At 39.3% G+C, this 14,254-nt stretch overlaps 2 protein-coding genes across 2 annotated transcripts in view; one reads left to right on the forward strand and one right to left on the reverse strand.

The window, feature by feature from the left end:
* Positions 1-8,818, forward strand: ANKRD40 (ankyrin repeat domain 40; the record flags this gene model as incomplete). The annotated part of the gene is made up of 5 exons (XM_010578752.1): positions 1-89; positions 3,082-3,230; positions 4,296-4,769; positions 6,222-6,403; positions 7,720-8,818. Coding segments are annotated over 5 exons (1,035 nt in total), but the record flags the coding sequence as incomplete, so codon positions are not given.
* A 2,177-nt stretch (positions 8,819-10,995) lies between these two features.
* ABCC3 (ATP-binding cassette, sub-family C (CFTR/MRP), member 3) overlaps positions 10,996-14,254 on the reverse strand; it is a 52,483-nt gene continuing 49,224 nt past the window's right edge. The window contains exons 28-31 of the mRNA XM_010578705.1: positions 13,846-14,004; positions 13,312-13,478; positions 12,076-12,270; positions 10,996-11,425 (exon numbers count right to left, since the gene is read on the reverse strand). Coding sequence (XP_010577007.1) covers positions 11,317-11,425; positions 12,076-12,270; positions 13,312-13,478; positions 13,846-14,004 — 630 coding nt within the window. The 3' untranslated portion in view covers positions 10,996-11,316. The remainder of the gene's footprint in view (positions 11,426-12,075; positions 12,271-13,311; positions 13,479-13,845; positions 14,005-14,254) is intronic.

Genomic DNA, 14,254 nt, shown 5'->3' on the forward strand with positions numbered 1-14,254 from the left:
GAGGCGGCGGCGCTGGGGGACGCGGAGGAGGTGCGGCGGCTGGTGGAGCTGGGGGTCGGCCTCAACTCCCAGAACGAAGTCAACGGCTGGTGAGGCTCCTGCTGCAACGGGGCGGGGGGGGTTCTCCTCGGGTGTCCCGGGGGTAACGCTTTCCCGGGAGACACGGCAGAGAGCAATTAAAAGGTCGATCCGCTCCTGGGTGCCGGGAGAGACCTCTCTTCCCACGGGGAGCTGGAGCTGGGGACCGCCGGGACAAACGGGCGGCCCCTTCCAGCTCCTGCTTGGATCCGGCGCTGTTCGCTGCTTCTCCGGGTCCCTAGCTTGTTGCTTTGTATTGCTTTTTGTTTATCTAGGTATTTGTTTTTGGAAGGGCACGCTGAGACAGCACGGGCAGTCAGAATGCAAACCTCGGCGTGCCAACACGTGTTCGCGTCTCACCAGAAATATTTTCTATTGACTCCAAAACCAGGTTCGAAAATCACTTTCCCTTTTAAGCAGGGAACTCGCAGGCTGTTTCAGTGATAGTTAAACTCTCTGGGTTTGACATCTATTCAGATACCACCCAATGACACTAAACCCGAGACTTTTCTGTAGCAGACACTTGTACAAGTGGGACTCCGTACATGAACACACGCACGCTCCCCCTCCGTGTTATCCGAAGCAGGATTTACAGGCAATGCTCAGGTGGTTTTGTTTTTTTTCAATTCAGCCTGTATTTACTATGCTGTATTGTGCTTGAATTTGTAATTAAACCCAGGAGGAATACAATTAGGAAAAGAGCTGGACTTTTAAAGATGAAAGCTCCATCAGCAATTTTGAGAAGCGCGGGACGCTTGCAACTTGCGGTTCAAAGTGTGGTGATTGAAATTAGGACTTGTAAAAATTTCAGAGAACTGATTCATAAGACATTCAGTTATCTTAGTGTGTGAGATAAGATAAACAGCTGCTTGTCATCAAAATGAGTTTGTATCTAAAACTGGAATTGATGAAAGAAATCTGTCATAAAATATAATTATTTTAAAAAACAAATGATCTGGTCATATTTAACTATGGCACTAAATGGGTTTTCACTGTTATTTAAGTTTTCTTGTAGAATTTAAATTTCTCCAATGACCTCAGTATCTCTGATGTTAAGAGGTGCTGAGTACTTACATTTTGATGTGTGTCGGGTCCATGGGTAGCTGGTACCTCTCTGCGTGAGACCACGTGAAACGGTCAGGATGGATCCCAAAATGAGGCCAGTGCTATTGAGGCTTACATACCTTCTGTACTAACTAAACCTGCAGGTTTTGCACTCAAAGCAACACAGCCACGCTGTCTGTGCTTTTTCCCACCACTTTGGACCAAATTAGTTTATGACTTGGCAGTGTGCTACTTCTGAATTCATGCAGGCTCTTCACACTCATTTCACAAGGAGATATTTGTGAAAAGGCCAGAAAACGCTGCACAGAAAAAACTGAACAAACCTGGTCTGAGTTTCATGGAGCTTCATGTCTCAGATTCTGTGGGATCTTTGGTGTTAAAAATTCAGGAATACTCTCTGCTGACAAAATTCTTTTACCCCATTTAAAAATGGCACTTTCTAGCTGAAATGCACAGCCCAACCTTGGAGAGAGAATTCAGGATTGTACACCGTTGTTAGCAATATCACCTCTGAAACACAGATTTTGTAGCATGCTTCTTACGATAGTCTATGAAGAAAAATATTATGTATACAAACACTTACATTCATGTCTCTTCAATTAGATCTAATTCTACATAACCCCTTGCTGCACTGACTAGTCCCACTAACTTTAATTCAGAGATACTTTCTGCCATCAAGATGCATTAATTTTTATTAAGAAGAAATTGTAGAATTGAGCCTTTTGTTTCTGTTAAGACAGGCTTAATTAAGTCAGAATATATAACAGTTAATGAGGTTTTGTAAGTTACCTTGTCTTCTCTTGTTTTACCTGATTTGTATCCCACCAAGGATTAGATTATTTCTTTTCTCCCTTACATTCTTTTACAGAAGAAAATTTAAAACAACAGAATTTTGTATACAAAGTTGGGAGTTGTTGGTCAAGATAAAACTTTGCAGTCCAATGACTGTGTCCTTAAAAAAAAAACAAAGTGGAAAAAGCTTTTTGGAGCTGGACTTCCAGCTGAAATTTTTTTTCTCTTACACGTTTGTTATTTATCTCTGCTTTATTTTATTTAATTCTTAACAATCAAACAAACTTGGAGAAGGGTTGTGTTCATTTTTGCAAAGAGTTTCCTTCAACTGGAACTAGAGTATTTAAAGAACTGGAGAAAGGTCAAACATCACTAGAACGTGGGATAGGGAAGAATGGTAAGACTGCACAATGAGTTAAAATGTGTGAGTCTACAAAGTCCCTAAAACTAAGCACTAAATAAGCTAAGTAGCTTTTAGGATGTTTCTTTATTAGTCTCTCTAGGTCAGCAAGTGGAAATAATAATTTAAAAAAATAGAAAAGCGGTTAGTTCTGTGCATCAGTTACAGATTGCAGAATACTAGTTGCCTGCAGATCAAAGCTTGGGAATTGCTAGTGCAGCAAATAGCAACTGGGCAAAGAACTGTGCTTAGAAACTATGCTTAAAATATTTTAAACATAATTTACTTTCCAAAAAGTGCAAGTCATTGTGCTGACAGCATTAATTAAAGAGTAAAAATAGCATCCTAGGGAAGTATCTCTTATTAGCTCACATACACACACACAAGTATTTCAAGTACAACTTATTCTTTCAAAGATTAAAATAGCATACACAAGCCTTCTTTTTATATTTATTTTTCCAGAAAAGTTAGTAGCCTAATAAATGACAAATTGAAAAGATCTTGAACTTTAAAAATACTACTATGGTAACTTGGTATCGAGAGTATTAGAGCAAGGGAAAACTACATCAGCAGGTGTCACTGCAGGCTCCAAAACCAATGTACATTTCCAAGGAAGATTGCAATTAAAACCTTTTTTATGTTAGACGTGCATTAGGTCTTGTTCTTCTCACAGGCAGCAAGAATGAGTGTCAATTAATCTGCTGTAATTTAGGATTTCAAACAGTGTTAACATTTTCCATGTGCAGGACTTGTTTGCACTGGGCATGTAAACGGAACCACGCTCCAGTGGTGGCTTACCTGCTGCACGCCGGCGCTGACAAGGAGATCCTTACGAAGAAAGGAGAAAGGCCGGCCCAGTTAACGTCAAAGAGAGAGATAAGGAAGATGTTGGGAGGTAAACCTATTGGCTTTGCGATATGATCATCAAAGACTGTAGTAAAAGGCTGTTTAAAGCATGTATGTTCCAATCTTTATTTTGCATGTGAAGATACTGTGTTTGGGATTTAGTAATAACTGTGACTTGATTTCTAGAGTGTTTACTTGGTAAGAAATCAAAGTTTAAGAAAAGAGGATTACCAACAAATTCCATATCCAGCGAGCCAAACTTTTTTTCTAAATACTGAAAAATTTGAAAAACTGTATTTTTAAAAATGCTATGATTAAACCAATGACAGATGCAGCTTCCGGTTTTCAAAAGGGCAACAGGAGAAAATCTCTCAAATTTCTATGAAGCCTTTATATGAGCAACACCTAATTTTCCTCGTGTTGGGTGGAGCTTAGACACTGTGTTGAATAAATGGAAAATACGAAGCCCAGAGAAACAGCTCATCAGACACTGGCAGAGCATTTTTGTAGTGTTTTGTAACTGTTGAAGCAGAGTAGGCTTTGCTGCTAGAGGTGATAAGTAATTTGAAATGTGGTCAATTAACAACCTCTTTCCTCCCCTTTGTATTCCCTTGTCTGTTTTTGTTTTCATTATTGTCTCCCAGCTGTTGAATTGGTAATGTTTCAGCTTGCCCAGTACTGCCTGTTCTTTTCCCTTTATCCCCTGCCTTAATATCGAACAACATATTACCCTTTGTTTTTCCTTGCCTTATACATTATGAAGACAATAGCATTATACCACCAGAGACCATGTTACAACGTGCTAGCTATGGATTAAAACAAAGCAAAACAAAAGTATTGCAGTGTTTAGAAGGAAACAGCACCCCCAGAATTACTAGAATCAGACTCTGCTTTTGTGTTTACTGTATCGCAGCACTGGAGCATGGTTCTGTTTACTGTAGGAAAAAAAGGCATAGAGCTTCTTGATTCGTCTTTTATCCTGTGATGCTTTTAATGCTCTGCCGCCTCCCCTAAAAAAAAAAAAAAAAAAGAAAGAAACCCCACAGTGCAATAGCAATATTTCTTTTTTTCCCTCATATCAGTCTTGGAGAATGTTGTTTTGTTTGTTTTACAGTGGAAGATGATGAACTCCCAGACTTAAAGAAAGATTCAGATCTGCCAATCATCCCTAATTATCTGGCTAACCCACCCTTCCCTTACGTTTATAACACCATGAGTAAGAGTATTCCAGATCCCTCCATGAACGGGAGTATCTCACACTTAGAATCACAAGATACCGACCCTTCTTCCTTACCTGATGTGGAGACTTACACATGTGCACCATTACAGCATGGGAATGCTGCTCCCAAGGCGGCTGATAACGGAGGCATGCCGTCGCTGCCCAGAGGGTGTACTGTACCACCACACTCAAAAACTGTCCTTCAGAGAAGTCCAGTTTACCAGGGATCTGTGTCTTGGAGCAGAAGTCCCCCTTCGCCAGCTGGATCAAATCAGTCCGTACCTCAGCAAGAGAACGGCTCCTGTAGGGGGCCTGTGCCAGCATTTCAGCCCGTTTTCTTCACAGGAGCTTTTCCACTTAATATGCAAGGTAACACTAAAACTTCTCACTTTGTCGTAGAACTTCTGTCGTCTTGGACGGTGAAAACAGACTAATCACGATTACATGTATTCACAGCACTTCTAGAGACTTTCAGGTTCCCATGCTTAGGCATTCAGGAAACATTTGAAGGGAATTAAGGAGGCAGATACTCTGTTTCTGTTGGAACTGTTATTAAGATATTGATGAAAACATTTGCTATTTGTCTTAAATGCTATAAAAGCATACAGACACCAGAGTAATCTAATTCTCTAAATAGCATACTCCAAGCTTCAGAGAAAGAATGTGAGTATGCAGCCAGTGAGCTCAAGAGAGAACCTCACATGGCTCAATCTGCAGACCTGAGTCTTGAGGTGAACGATTATATGATCTGCCATTTCTGCAGGTAAATTTTGCCTGCCCAGAGAGGGAAATCTGGAATTTCAGTTTCAGTTCAAAATTTCATTCTTGAAATAAAAGGTGTTCTGATGCCATGAATTAGCAATGAGAAGTTAACTGACGATGAATTAAAAAACCCACAATGTTGTGGTTTAACACCAGCCAGCACTACGCAGCCACTCACTCACTTCGCCCCCGCCCAGTGGGATGGGGGAGAAAATCAGGAAAAGAAGTAAAACTTGTGGGTTGAGCTAAGAATGGTTTAATAGAACAGAAAAGAAGAAACTAATAACGATAATGATAACACTAATAAAACAACAACAGTAATAATAAAAGGATTGGAATGTACAAATGATGCGCAGTGCAGTTGCTCACCACCCGCTGATTGACACCCAGTAAGTAAGTCCCCGAGCGGCGATTCCCCGACCCCTACTCCCCCAGTTTCTATACTAGATGTGACGTCCCATGGTATGCAATACCCCTTTGGCCAGTTTGGGTCAGCTGCCCTGGCTGTGTCCCCTCCCAACTTCTTGTGCCCCTCCAGCTTTCTCGCTGGCTGGGCATCAGAAGCTGAAAAATCCTTGACTTTAGACTAAACACTACTTAGCAACAACTGAAAACATCAGTGTTATCAACGTTCTTCTCATACCTAGCTCAAAAACATAGCATTCTACCAACTAATAGGAAGACAATTAACTCTATCCTAGCTGAAACCAGGACAACCAATAAAAGCAATCTTGGATTGCTCAGGAAATTGATAGCCAGTATAATCTGCTTTTAAATTAGCTTAAATCCAGTAAGATGAGTAGTCACGCAAAGGTTCATACATGCATACATGCGCAATGTATTATATTTGTAATGATTTTTTCATACAGGTTGATGAAAGTCAATCTAATGAAAACTGTCATCATACAAGTACAGTTTGCTTTCTGAGGGTTCTTGTATTGTTACAAATGATACAAACAAGGTTAATAAAACATAGAAATATTTGGAAGTTAGTACAGAGGTATCTTTTCCAATTCCTTTATATATCTGCCTATTAATGTATCTTTCTATTTCTAATAGAACTGGTGCTTAAAGTTAGAATACAAAACCCTAATCTTAGAGAAAATGACTTCATTGAAATTGAACTGGACAGACAAGAACTCACCTATAAGGAACTGCTCCGAGTGAGTTGCCGTGAGCTGAGTGTTAACCCTGAGCATGTACAGAAGATCAGAAAATTACCAAATACAATGTTAAGAAAGGTAAGAACTCTAAATTTTGAAGTGCAGTAACTTATAAAAAAGATTTTTAGGTTACCATTAAAAAGGAATAATTGGTCACCTGCATATGCCCATATTGGGGGAAAAAAAAAAAAAGCCCAAACAAAAAATCCTCCCTTCAACTTCCAGCATTCAGCAGTTGTTTGATTTGGTTTTTTTAGTAAAAAAGTTCTCAAGTTTCTTGATCGTTTCCTTTCATAGACATTTGGTGTTGAGCCCAATTAATACCCGATTTCTCCACTACGTTCTTAAATTCAGTGCAATACCACACCACTGTGACCTGTCATCAGCATTTAAAAGGCCTGCAGTACTCAACCGAGTTTTGCTAGTTCAGTAAGGACTGTATGCAGTCCTTTCAAAAAACAGAAAGGTGTTTCAGAATTATTCTGAGTGCAGGTCTCTGAATGTAACCGTCTTTTCACTTCAGTGACATTTACCTGTGCAGCAAACAGCAAACGGACCTGCTGACCTGTTTTACTGATTCACTGTTGACCTTTCTTTCACTCTTAAATGCCTCTAGAGCATTGTTGGCATCAGTCATGGAGCTGATCTGATTAGTACTAGATCAATAGACTTCACTGTACTGCACCTTCACCGACTGTCAGATGACTTATTCTTTGTTAGTCAAGAAGTGGGAAGGAAAAAAAAAAAGACATAAGTAATTCTGTCACTTGCCAACTTAGGTTGTTGTTGACAGGAGTGTTTTTATTTCCAGTTCTAATTACTTCAGGCTCTCTGGGTAGGACTGCAGGACACTTACTGTTCCTTGAGGTGATACAAAACGGATTCTGTTTAATGTTGTCTAGCAGCAGAGTACTGCTGCAGAGGGGATGGGAGCTCGAGCCGAGCCTGTACCGTGGGAGGGTGTCCTCCATTGCTCTCTGAAGACCTTGCCAAAGCCAGCTCTACCATGGTGTTGGTGGGCCGCTCTAGAGAAAGCTGCGTGCAGGACCTTCTTGGGTAGATGCAAGAATCAACTCATGAGCTTCTAAGAATTACCAAGGGGAAAAAAAGAGGAGTTGGGGGTGGCATGCAGTAGATCTTTACAAGTGTAATTCCACTAGTCACTTGCACTCACCATCAGTGTTGCATTCCTTCTAAAAATAGACTTGAGTAGCTGAATAGGATCCCAGAATAAATACGAGATGCAACAGGCTGTCTGCTTTCCAGTTTACTGTAAAGAATTGTCATATTTATGGATAAATACATACTTTGTGTTATTATGAGCCTATTATTTTAACTTAGCTCTGCAAAATTGATAGGTTTATCACTTAACAACTTATTGTATTTATTTAAAGGACAAAGATGTTGCAAGGCTACAGGATTTCCAAGAACTGGAGCTTGTGCTAACAGTAAGCGACAAAAAGTTACTTTTCAGAGTCCCAACACTTTCTGAACGGAGTGGTTATAACAAGAAGGCATCAGAACTTACGTATTAATTGTTTAAAGAATAAAACAAAAGATTTGTATCTCTCATTTTAAAATTACGTTTGAAATACAGTATCTATAAGGGCTAATGATGTGAAAAAAAATCTATTTTGTTAACCTTGAAATGAACTAAAGTTGTTATGCACAGTTACAGCCTCTAGTTAATCTAAGAGTAATGAGTCTAATATGAAAATAGTATAATGCAAAGGTAGTGTCAGTAGAACTATCTGTTAATGCAACTTTTCCTTACAAAAAGATAATCTTGAAATACTGCAGAGTTAGCAGCTCTCAGGGAAAGGCTTACCTTAAACTGTTCTGATAATTTGTTTGCTATAAAATAGCAGAGGTACTCAAGCTAAAGAACCTGCCATGAAACCCATTTAATATTTGTACTGAGTCCATTACCATTAACATTCACTTTTTAGATCATGTATTTTAAGTCATATCTTATTTAGAAGGCAAAAACCAGAAGGGTTTATATCTGTGGAAGAAGCACAAAACTATGTCTAGTTTAAATACTGTATCAAGTGACTTATTACCTGTGATTTCTTAATCCCTGTTTACACTTTTCCCTATTTCTCAGGTTGAAAACAAAAAGTGATAGTAATTATCCAAATCATAAATATGCTCTCAACCAAAATTCCTTTTATTGTTGTCTGTCAATATATAGTATTGACGTGCAATTTAAAATACTATTTTTGTTACTGTATTGAAAACACATTTTTCCAATGCTGCTTTAATTTCCCCTTTTAAAAGCACAAAAGTTGTAATTTTATTTTCCTTTTGCCTCTACATTCCTGAGAAAGATTGCATCTGGAAACTTTAAAGTTGCCTGTGTAAAGAGAAACTAGTGAAATGCTCAGGGTTTTCTGGGCTGATACTAAATCTTGATGTTCCTGTGCAATGTATTTTCTTTTTTTCCCAATGACTTGTGTTTACCCGTGTTGTTTACTGAAAAAAAGAAAAAAATTAACTTTTCCTGTTACTTAAAATTCAGAATTAGACTACTTTGCTATGAAATTGTGGAATAAGTAAATTGAAAAGTATTTCAGAGCTGGATTTTATCTAATTTTTTAGGATTTTAGTATTTACTCAGTCATTTACATTTGAGGAAGAGTTCTGTTCTGGTAGCCGAACTGTAAAAGCATGTACTATGAATTAGATGAATGAGGTAAAGTATGAGATGTAACAGGCAAACAGAACATACCAAACTGGACTAAACTTCCCTCCGTTCCTTCATCTTCCCGCTCCCTTCGCCCCAGTTTCTTTGGAAACTACAGCAACCAAAGGATTCTATTGTCTTGTTGTCTAAGAATTTACAGCCCCAGTTAGCTGTACAATGTACGTAGACCCGTAAATGTGATTTATAGAAGTAGCATGCTGAGCCACCCAGACTAGCTGGAGGAAATGCTGAGGCGCAAACTGCATCTGAAACTCTTCTGGCTCCAGACAGATGGCTTCCCCTGACTGGAGTGAGGTATCCCCCACAGCCTCGTCTCCTTTCTCAGAGGCTGTGGCAGGTGAAGAAGTTCGTTCTTCCCCTGCAGTCAGAGCAGTCACCTATATTACAGCTAATACAGTAGGAACAACTGGTACCCAAATTTACCCGTGCTCTCTCTTTCTCATCCAGTGACTAGTACTTTGTGCAAAGGGAAGCAGCTTCAGCAGGAGTGACTGAGCACACGAGAGGGAGCCCTCTCCCAGTCTGCCTTGTAGTCGGATGGTCAGTGTTCACCTGGAAGCACAGATCCATGCAAACACCCAAATTTCCTGTGTGCCAATTAACTAGACTGAAGCTCAGTCTCCTAAGGCTGATAGTAGAACATTTTGTCACAACAAAATGTCCTCGTCTGAAAAGCGGTGGAGGTCAAATGTGGTCTGAGTCATTGGCGATATCTGGTTTTTATACCCAATTGCTGGCGGTGTATTAACTACTGTATAATGGAATAATAAAATTGTTGTTCCTCATATCGCACTTTGTCTATTGCATTCTCCCTGGCACACAGAACAGATACAGTTTAGGCATCGGCTGTCTAATGCCAGCTACATCCATGAAGGTACCAGGATTAACCAGCCAGTTAGAACCACTCAAGAAAAGCTCAGCTGTTGGGTTGATGACTTCGTTGTTACACTGATTATCTTGCACAGATGCTGATCGCTATCTATGCATTCCAAGGAATATTTTTATACTTTACGCAGTTTACACACAGAAGATACTATTAACACTCCTAACAATCTGATCAGTGTATAATCATTGCATTACCGTGTATGATAAATAATTCATTACTTTATGCTCTGCTGTTTGAAATGTTAATGTCAAACGAATGCTTGGCTGCAGATTCTTGTTTCTATTTAAGAAGTCTCATTTGTAAGAATTAATAAATAATTATTTTTGTCTTCTCAAGGTTTTTCTGAGCTTTACTTATGGAAAAAACATAGGAACTTTTTCTTGCCAGGTAGGTTTCTAGAGTACTTGGTGTAGGAAGTGAAGAACTACAGCAAAAGACGTTCTATCAGTTTCTAGCAGCAAATATTGTTTCAACACAGTGCTCCCTTTATCTGAGGAGGCTTGATTATCATTAATAAGGTAGATATTTATTTATGCAAAACAATCACTTGAAATAATATGTGATTTAAGTGTTGAATGAGATGATAGATAAATTATATACACATCTGCTCAGCATGCGTGTTCAGCTTAAGGGGAGACTTACTCATAGTGACTTCATACGTAAGAGAGAGAAAGCGCAAAATTATAATGCTTCTGTGCCAGTCATGTCCCTGCAGGCTTATGTGGAGTCTACTAAATTGGTAGAAACTGTGTAGTTAATGATTTATATTAAGCCATCTGTAGGTTTAGTTTTAAATACACACTACTCATAATTCTTACACTGAAGAGGAATTCTATAATGCTAGAGTTGCCCTGGGCAGGGATAGCACAGGTCCTGGGATAGCTCACAGCCCTGAAGCTGTAGGATTCAACTCCCTTGTCCTGGGGGAAATACTGAAAGGAACAGGTTGGAACCACTCAGCTTACACATTATTTCACTATTTTTCAGCTGAGTCACTGCTTAACTGGGCCTGTCTCTCCACTTCAAAACCAATGAATCCTTATGCAGAAAACACACAAAACAGGTGTATTTTGTACCATTAATATAATTTACTAATTATAAACCTGAATACAGTACTTATTGCCCTGTGATACATACATTTTCTTGGCAGAATGTTTGGCATTCTTTGGAAAAAAAAGCATGTAATAAAATATTTTATGTATATAGAAAATATTTAAAAATATAAAATTCACTTTCTGGTCCTTAGGATTGTAAAATACTTTGTTCACATATCAAAAGTTTAGTCTACTACAAAAACTGTTTTGTAAATTACAGTACATTCACAAGTCACTTTTGTGGCAAGTCAGTAATATTAAAAAAAAACCAAAAAACAAACCAAAAACCCAAGGGGTCTTCTTTTCATGCTAGTCCAGCATCTTTGGCCATACTGTAGAAAATACCCTTTGATGCTATAAGGCTTGCAGGGGTATCAAATTCAGCTATGGTTCCGTTGTCTAGAACAAGAACCCTGTGCAAAACAAAAGATGGTGAGCGGAAAAGATACGTCAGAGAATTCCTCACAAGAAATGTGATAGCCCTTTTTATCACAAAGCAAACTGCTCTAATCTTTTCCTTGCCTTTGTTTTGCTCAGTTATTTTCACATGTTGCAACACAACAGAAAATAAAACATTCTCCCCGAGCTGCTGTTTGATTTAAAAAGGTACCTCTCGGGGTAACAAGGGCAGGGGAATCAGTGTCATACTGGTAGTTCTGGAAATGAAAATACAGTACCAGAAAAGCCAAGGAGATAAAAGCTCATGAAGTAATATATTTTAAAGTAATTAATATGACATGATGTTAGTGAAAAAGTTACAGCAGCTGCTAGTTGAAAAAGAATCCATAAGCTTGCTGACAGTGCCATTAATGCTACTGGGTAGCATCTCTTGCGCAGCTCTAGTTAGTGAATGTAGAACCTGTTTCTTATGCCAACAGAAGCTAAGTCAGGTCTGGATATTCTAGGATTATATGGCTTAAACATCATTGTTTACATACTACCTGACAAGAGCATCAGTGTGACTAGAGACAAACCAGACCCTTTTAAGTGCTGCTGCTTCACATACCCAGTAAACTGGTGAGCTCCCCCCCCCGCCCGCCACGCACCATTAAGAAATTTTTACCTTGTGTAATCCATAATGGTGTTCAGCCTGTGCGCTATTGTCAGCACTGTGCAGTCTTCAAACTGGGTCCTAATTGTCATCTGGATAAGATCATCTGTCTCAAGATCGATCGCTGCTGTCGCTTCGTCTAGGATCAAGATCCTTGTCTTGCGAAGTAGTGCTCTTGCCAGACAGACAAGTTGTCTTTGGCCAACGCTGCAAGCAGAGACAAGGCTTTCACAAACGCCCCACTGCCCTTAGCTCTCCACTGCTCAGAATCACTTGTACTAGAGCAGATTACTCATCAGGTCAAGTTACCGAACCAAAAAAATAGTATTTAGCAAACAGCCTGGTCTGTCAGCCCTAGAGCTAATACCTACACATTGCAGCATTACTCAGCTAGTTTTAGCATATATGTTTACTTAACTGCCTGACCCAGTCCTGACAGAGCCACTAAATGCCCCCTTTCTATCACTGTGACAAAAGCCAAGGAAACTAATGATTACAACGCTTCTGCCTGAGTTTTCAGGCACACGCACAGTTATAACAACACTGAGCATATGCAAACTTAAAAAAAAAAAAAAGAGGAGAGAAAAGAAAAAAATATTTCTGAGACTGTAAGTGCTTTCTACCATCAAAAAAAAAAAAAAAAAAAAAATCCAGGCAGCCCACACTTCCTCCCCTGCTACAAATGCACCCCAGACGCAGCCTCTGTTCAAGTGTTTCTGCGGGTTGAGGAAGGAATTGAACATTCATCACATACATAATCTGGTTACACCACAGTCTCAGAAGCCAGCACAGCATATCAAAGCATGGCATTTTATCATCCCATTCATGTCTTCATGGGTCTTCCAAATAATAATGGAAAATAAACACTGCTAAGTGTCAGTTTAGGCAGAGGACTCTTATTCAGCACAGCAGTTATATATGTTACCATGGCATTTCCCTTCCTACTAAACCATATTTAAGGAACTGCCTATTCCTAATACTCCGTCATCCTGAGACTTCTTTCTTTACTGATATGACAGGATTTTGATTTGGTTTGGGCTTCCCAGCAGCAAAGAAGAATTGGATCATTCATGGCAGAGGCAGAACAGTAGGCAAATGTTTGAGCCTTAGTGGTTTTCTTGAAACAGGAATAGGTGGCTAAATCATTTCAGACACAACAGACTACAGTGTAAACCTGGGCTCAGGTGTTACTCACTGTTACAGCTGAATGAAAGCTCAGTGTATGTTTCTAGTTCAAGCATTCCTTACCTAAGATTTTCTCCACCTTCTGAGCATTCATAGTCCAACATGGATGGCTGGCTGCTGACAAACCTCTTCAGATGAGACAGTTCAAGAGCTTTCCATATTTCTTCATCTGAATACTTATTAAATGGATCCAGGTTCATCCTCAATGTTCCAGAAAAGAGAACAGGATCCTGGATATAAAACCAACTTTCATTAGACAAGTGCTTTAGTTGTTTTAAGCACAGAGTTACTGCTTTGAAGTCTCCATTACACTGCAGGTAGGCCACCTCCCAATCCCATCCACTCTGAAAATACATTATGTTATACAGACTTAAAACTCAAGTTCCAACTGAAAAGATGGTTTAACCTAAATCCTGTTTTATCACCCAGCATCAGCTTATAATGTGGCAGGAGAGGACCATTTAAAGTATAAATAGGTTTTTTTCTGAAACAATTTTCTGAGTGTAACAAAGCATTTTCCTCTGTTGATAAACCATTATTCACGGTTTGCTAAGCTGTTAGAGATCCTTCCTTTATTGCGATACACAGAAATAGTACCTGAGGAATAATTGTTAGCCTTGATCGAAGGTCATGGAGACCAATCTCTGAAATTTTCACACCATCAATTTTAATTTCCCCTTTTACAGCTTCCAGGATCCTAAAGAGACAGAGCGTCATGGAGGACTTCCCTGCTCCGGTTCTGCCAACAATTCCAATCTACAACAAATTGCAGGTTTAACAACAAAGCATATAGTTAAAACCAAACCAAAACCCGACAAAAAACCCCCAAACCAACCCCCAAGATTCCTCTAAAAGCTTTGACACAAGATCTGAATCTAAGAAAGAATGTAACCATCTCTCCCTAGAAACCCATGTCATACATTGTAATGTATATATTTCCATTCCCATAATTTGAATATTGCATATAAATATGTACATAGGCCTAGAGCCATCCTACATAACTTTG

Source organism: Haliaeetus leucocephalus, unplaced genomic scaffold (assembly GCF_000737465.1).
Source record: "Haliaeetus leucocephalus isolate CR32 unplaced genomic scaffold, Haliaeetus_leucocephalus-4.0 Scaffold646, whole genome shotgun sequence".
Taxonomy (NCBI): Eukaryota; Metazoa; Chordata; class Aves; order Accipitriformes; family Accipitridae; genus Haliaeetus; species Haliaeetus leucocephalus.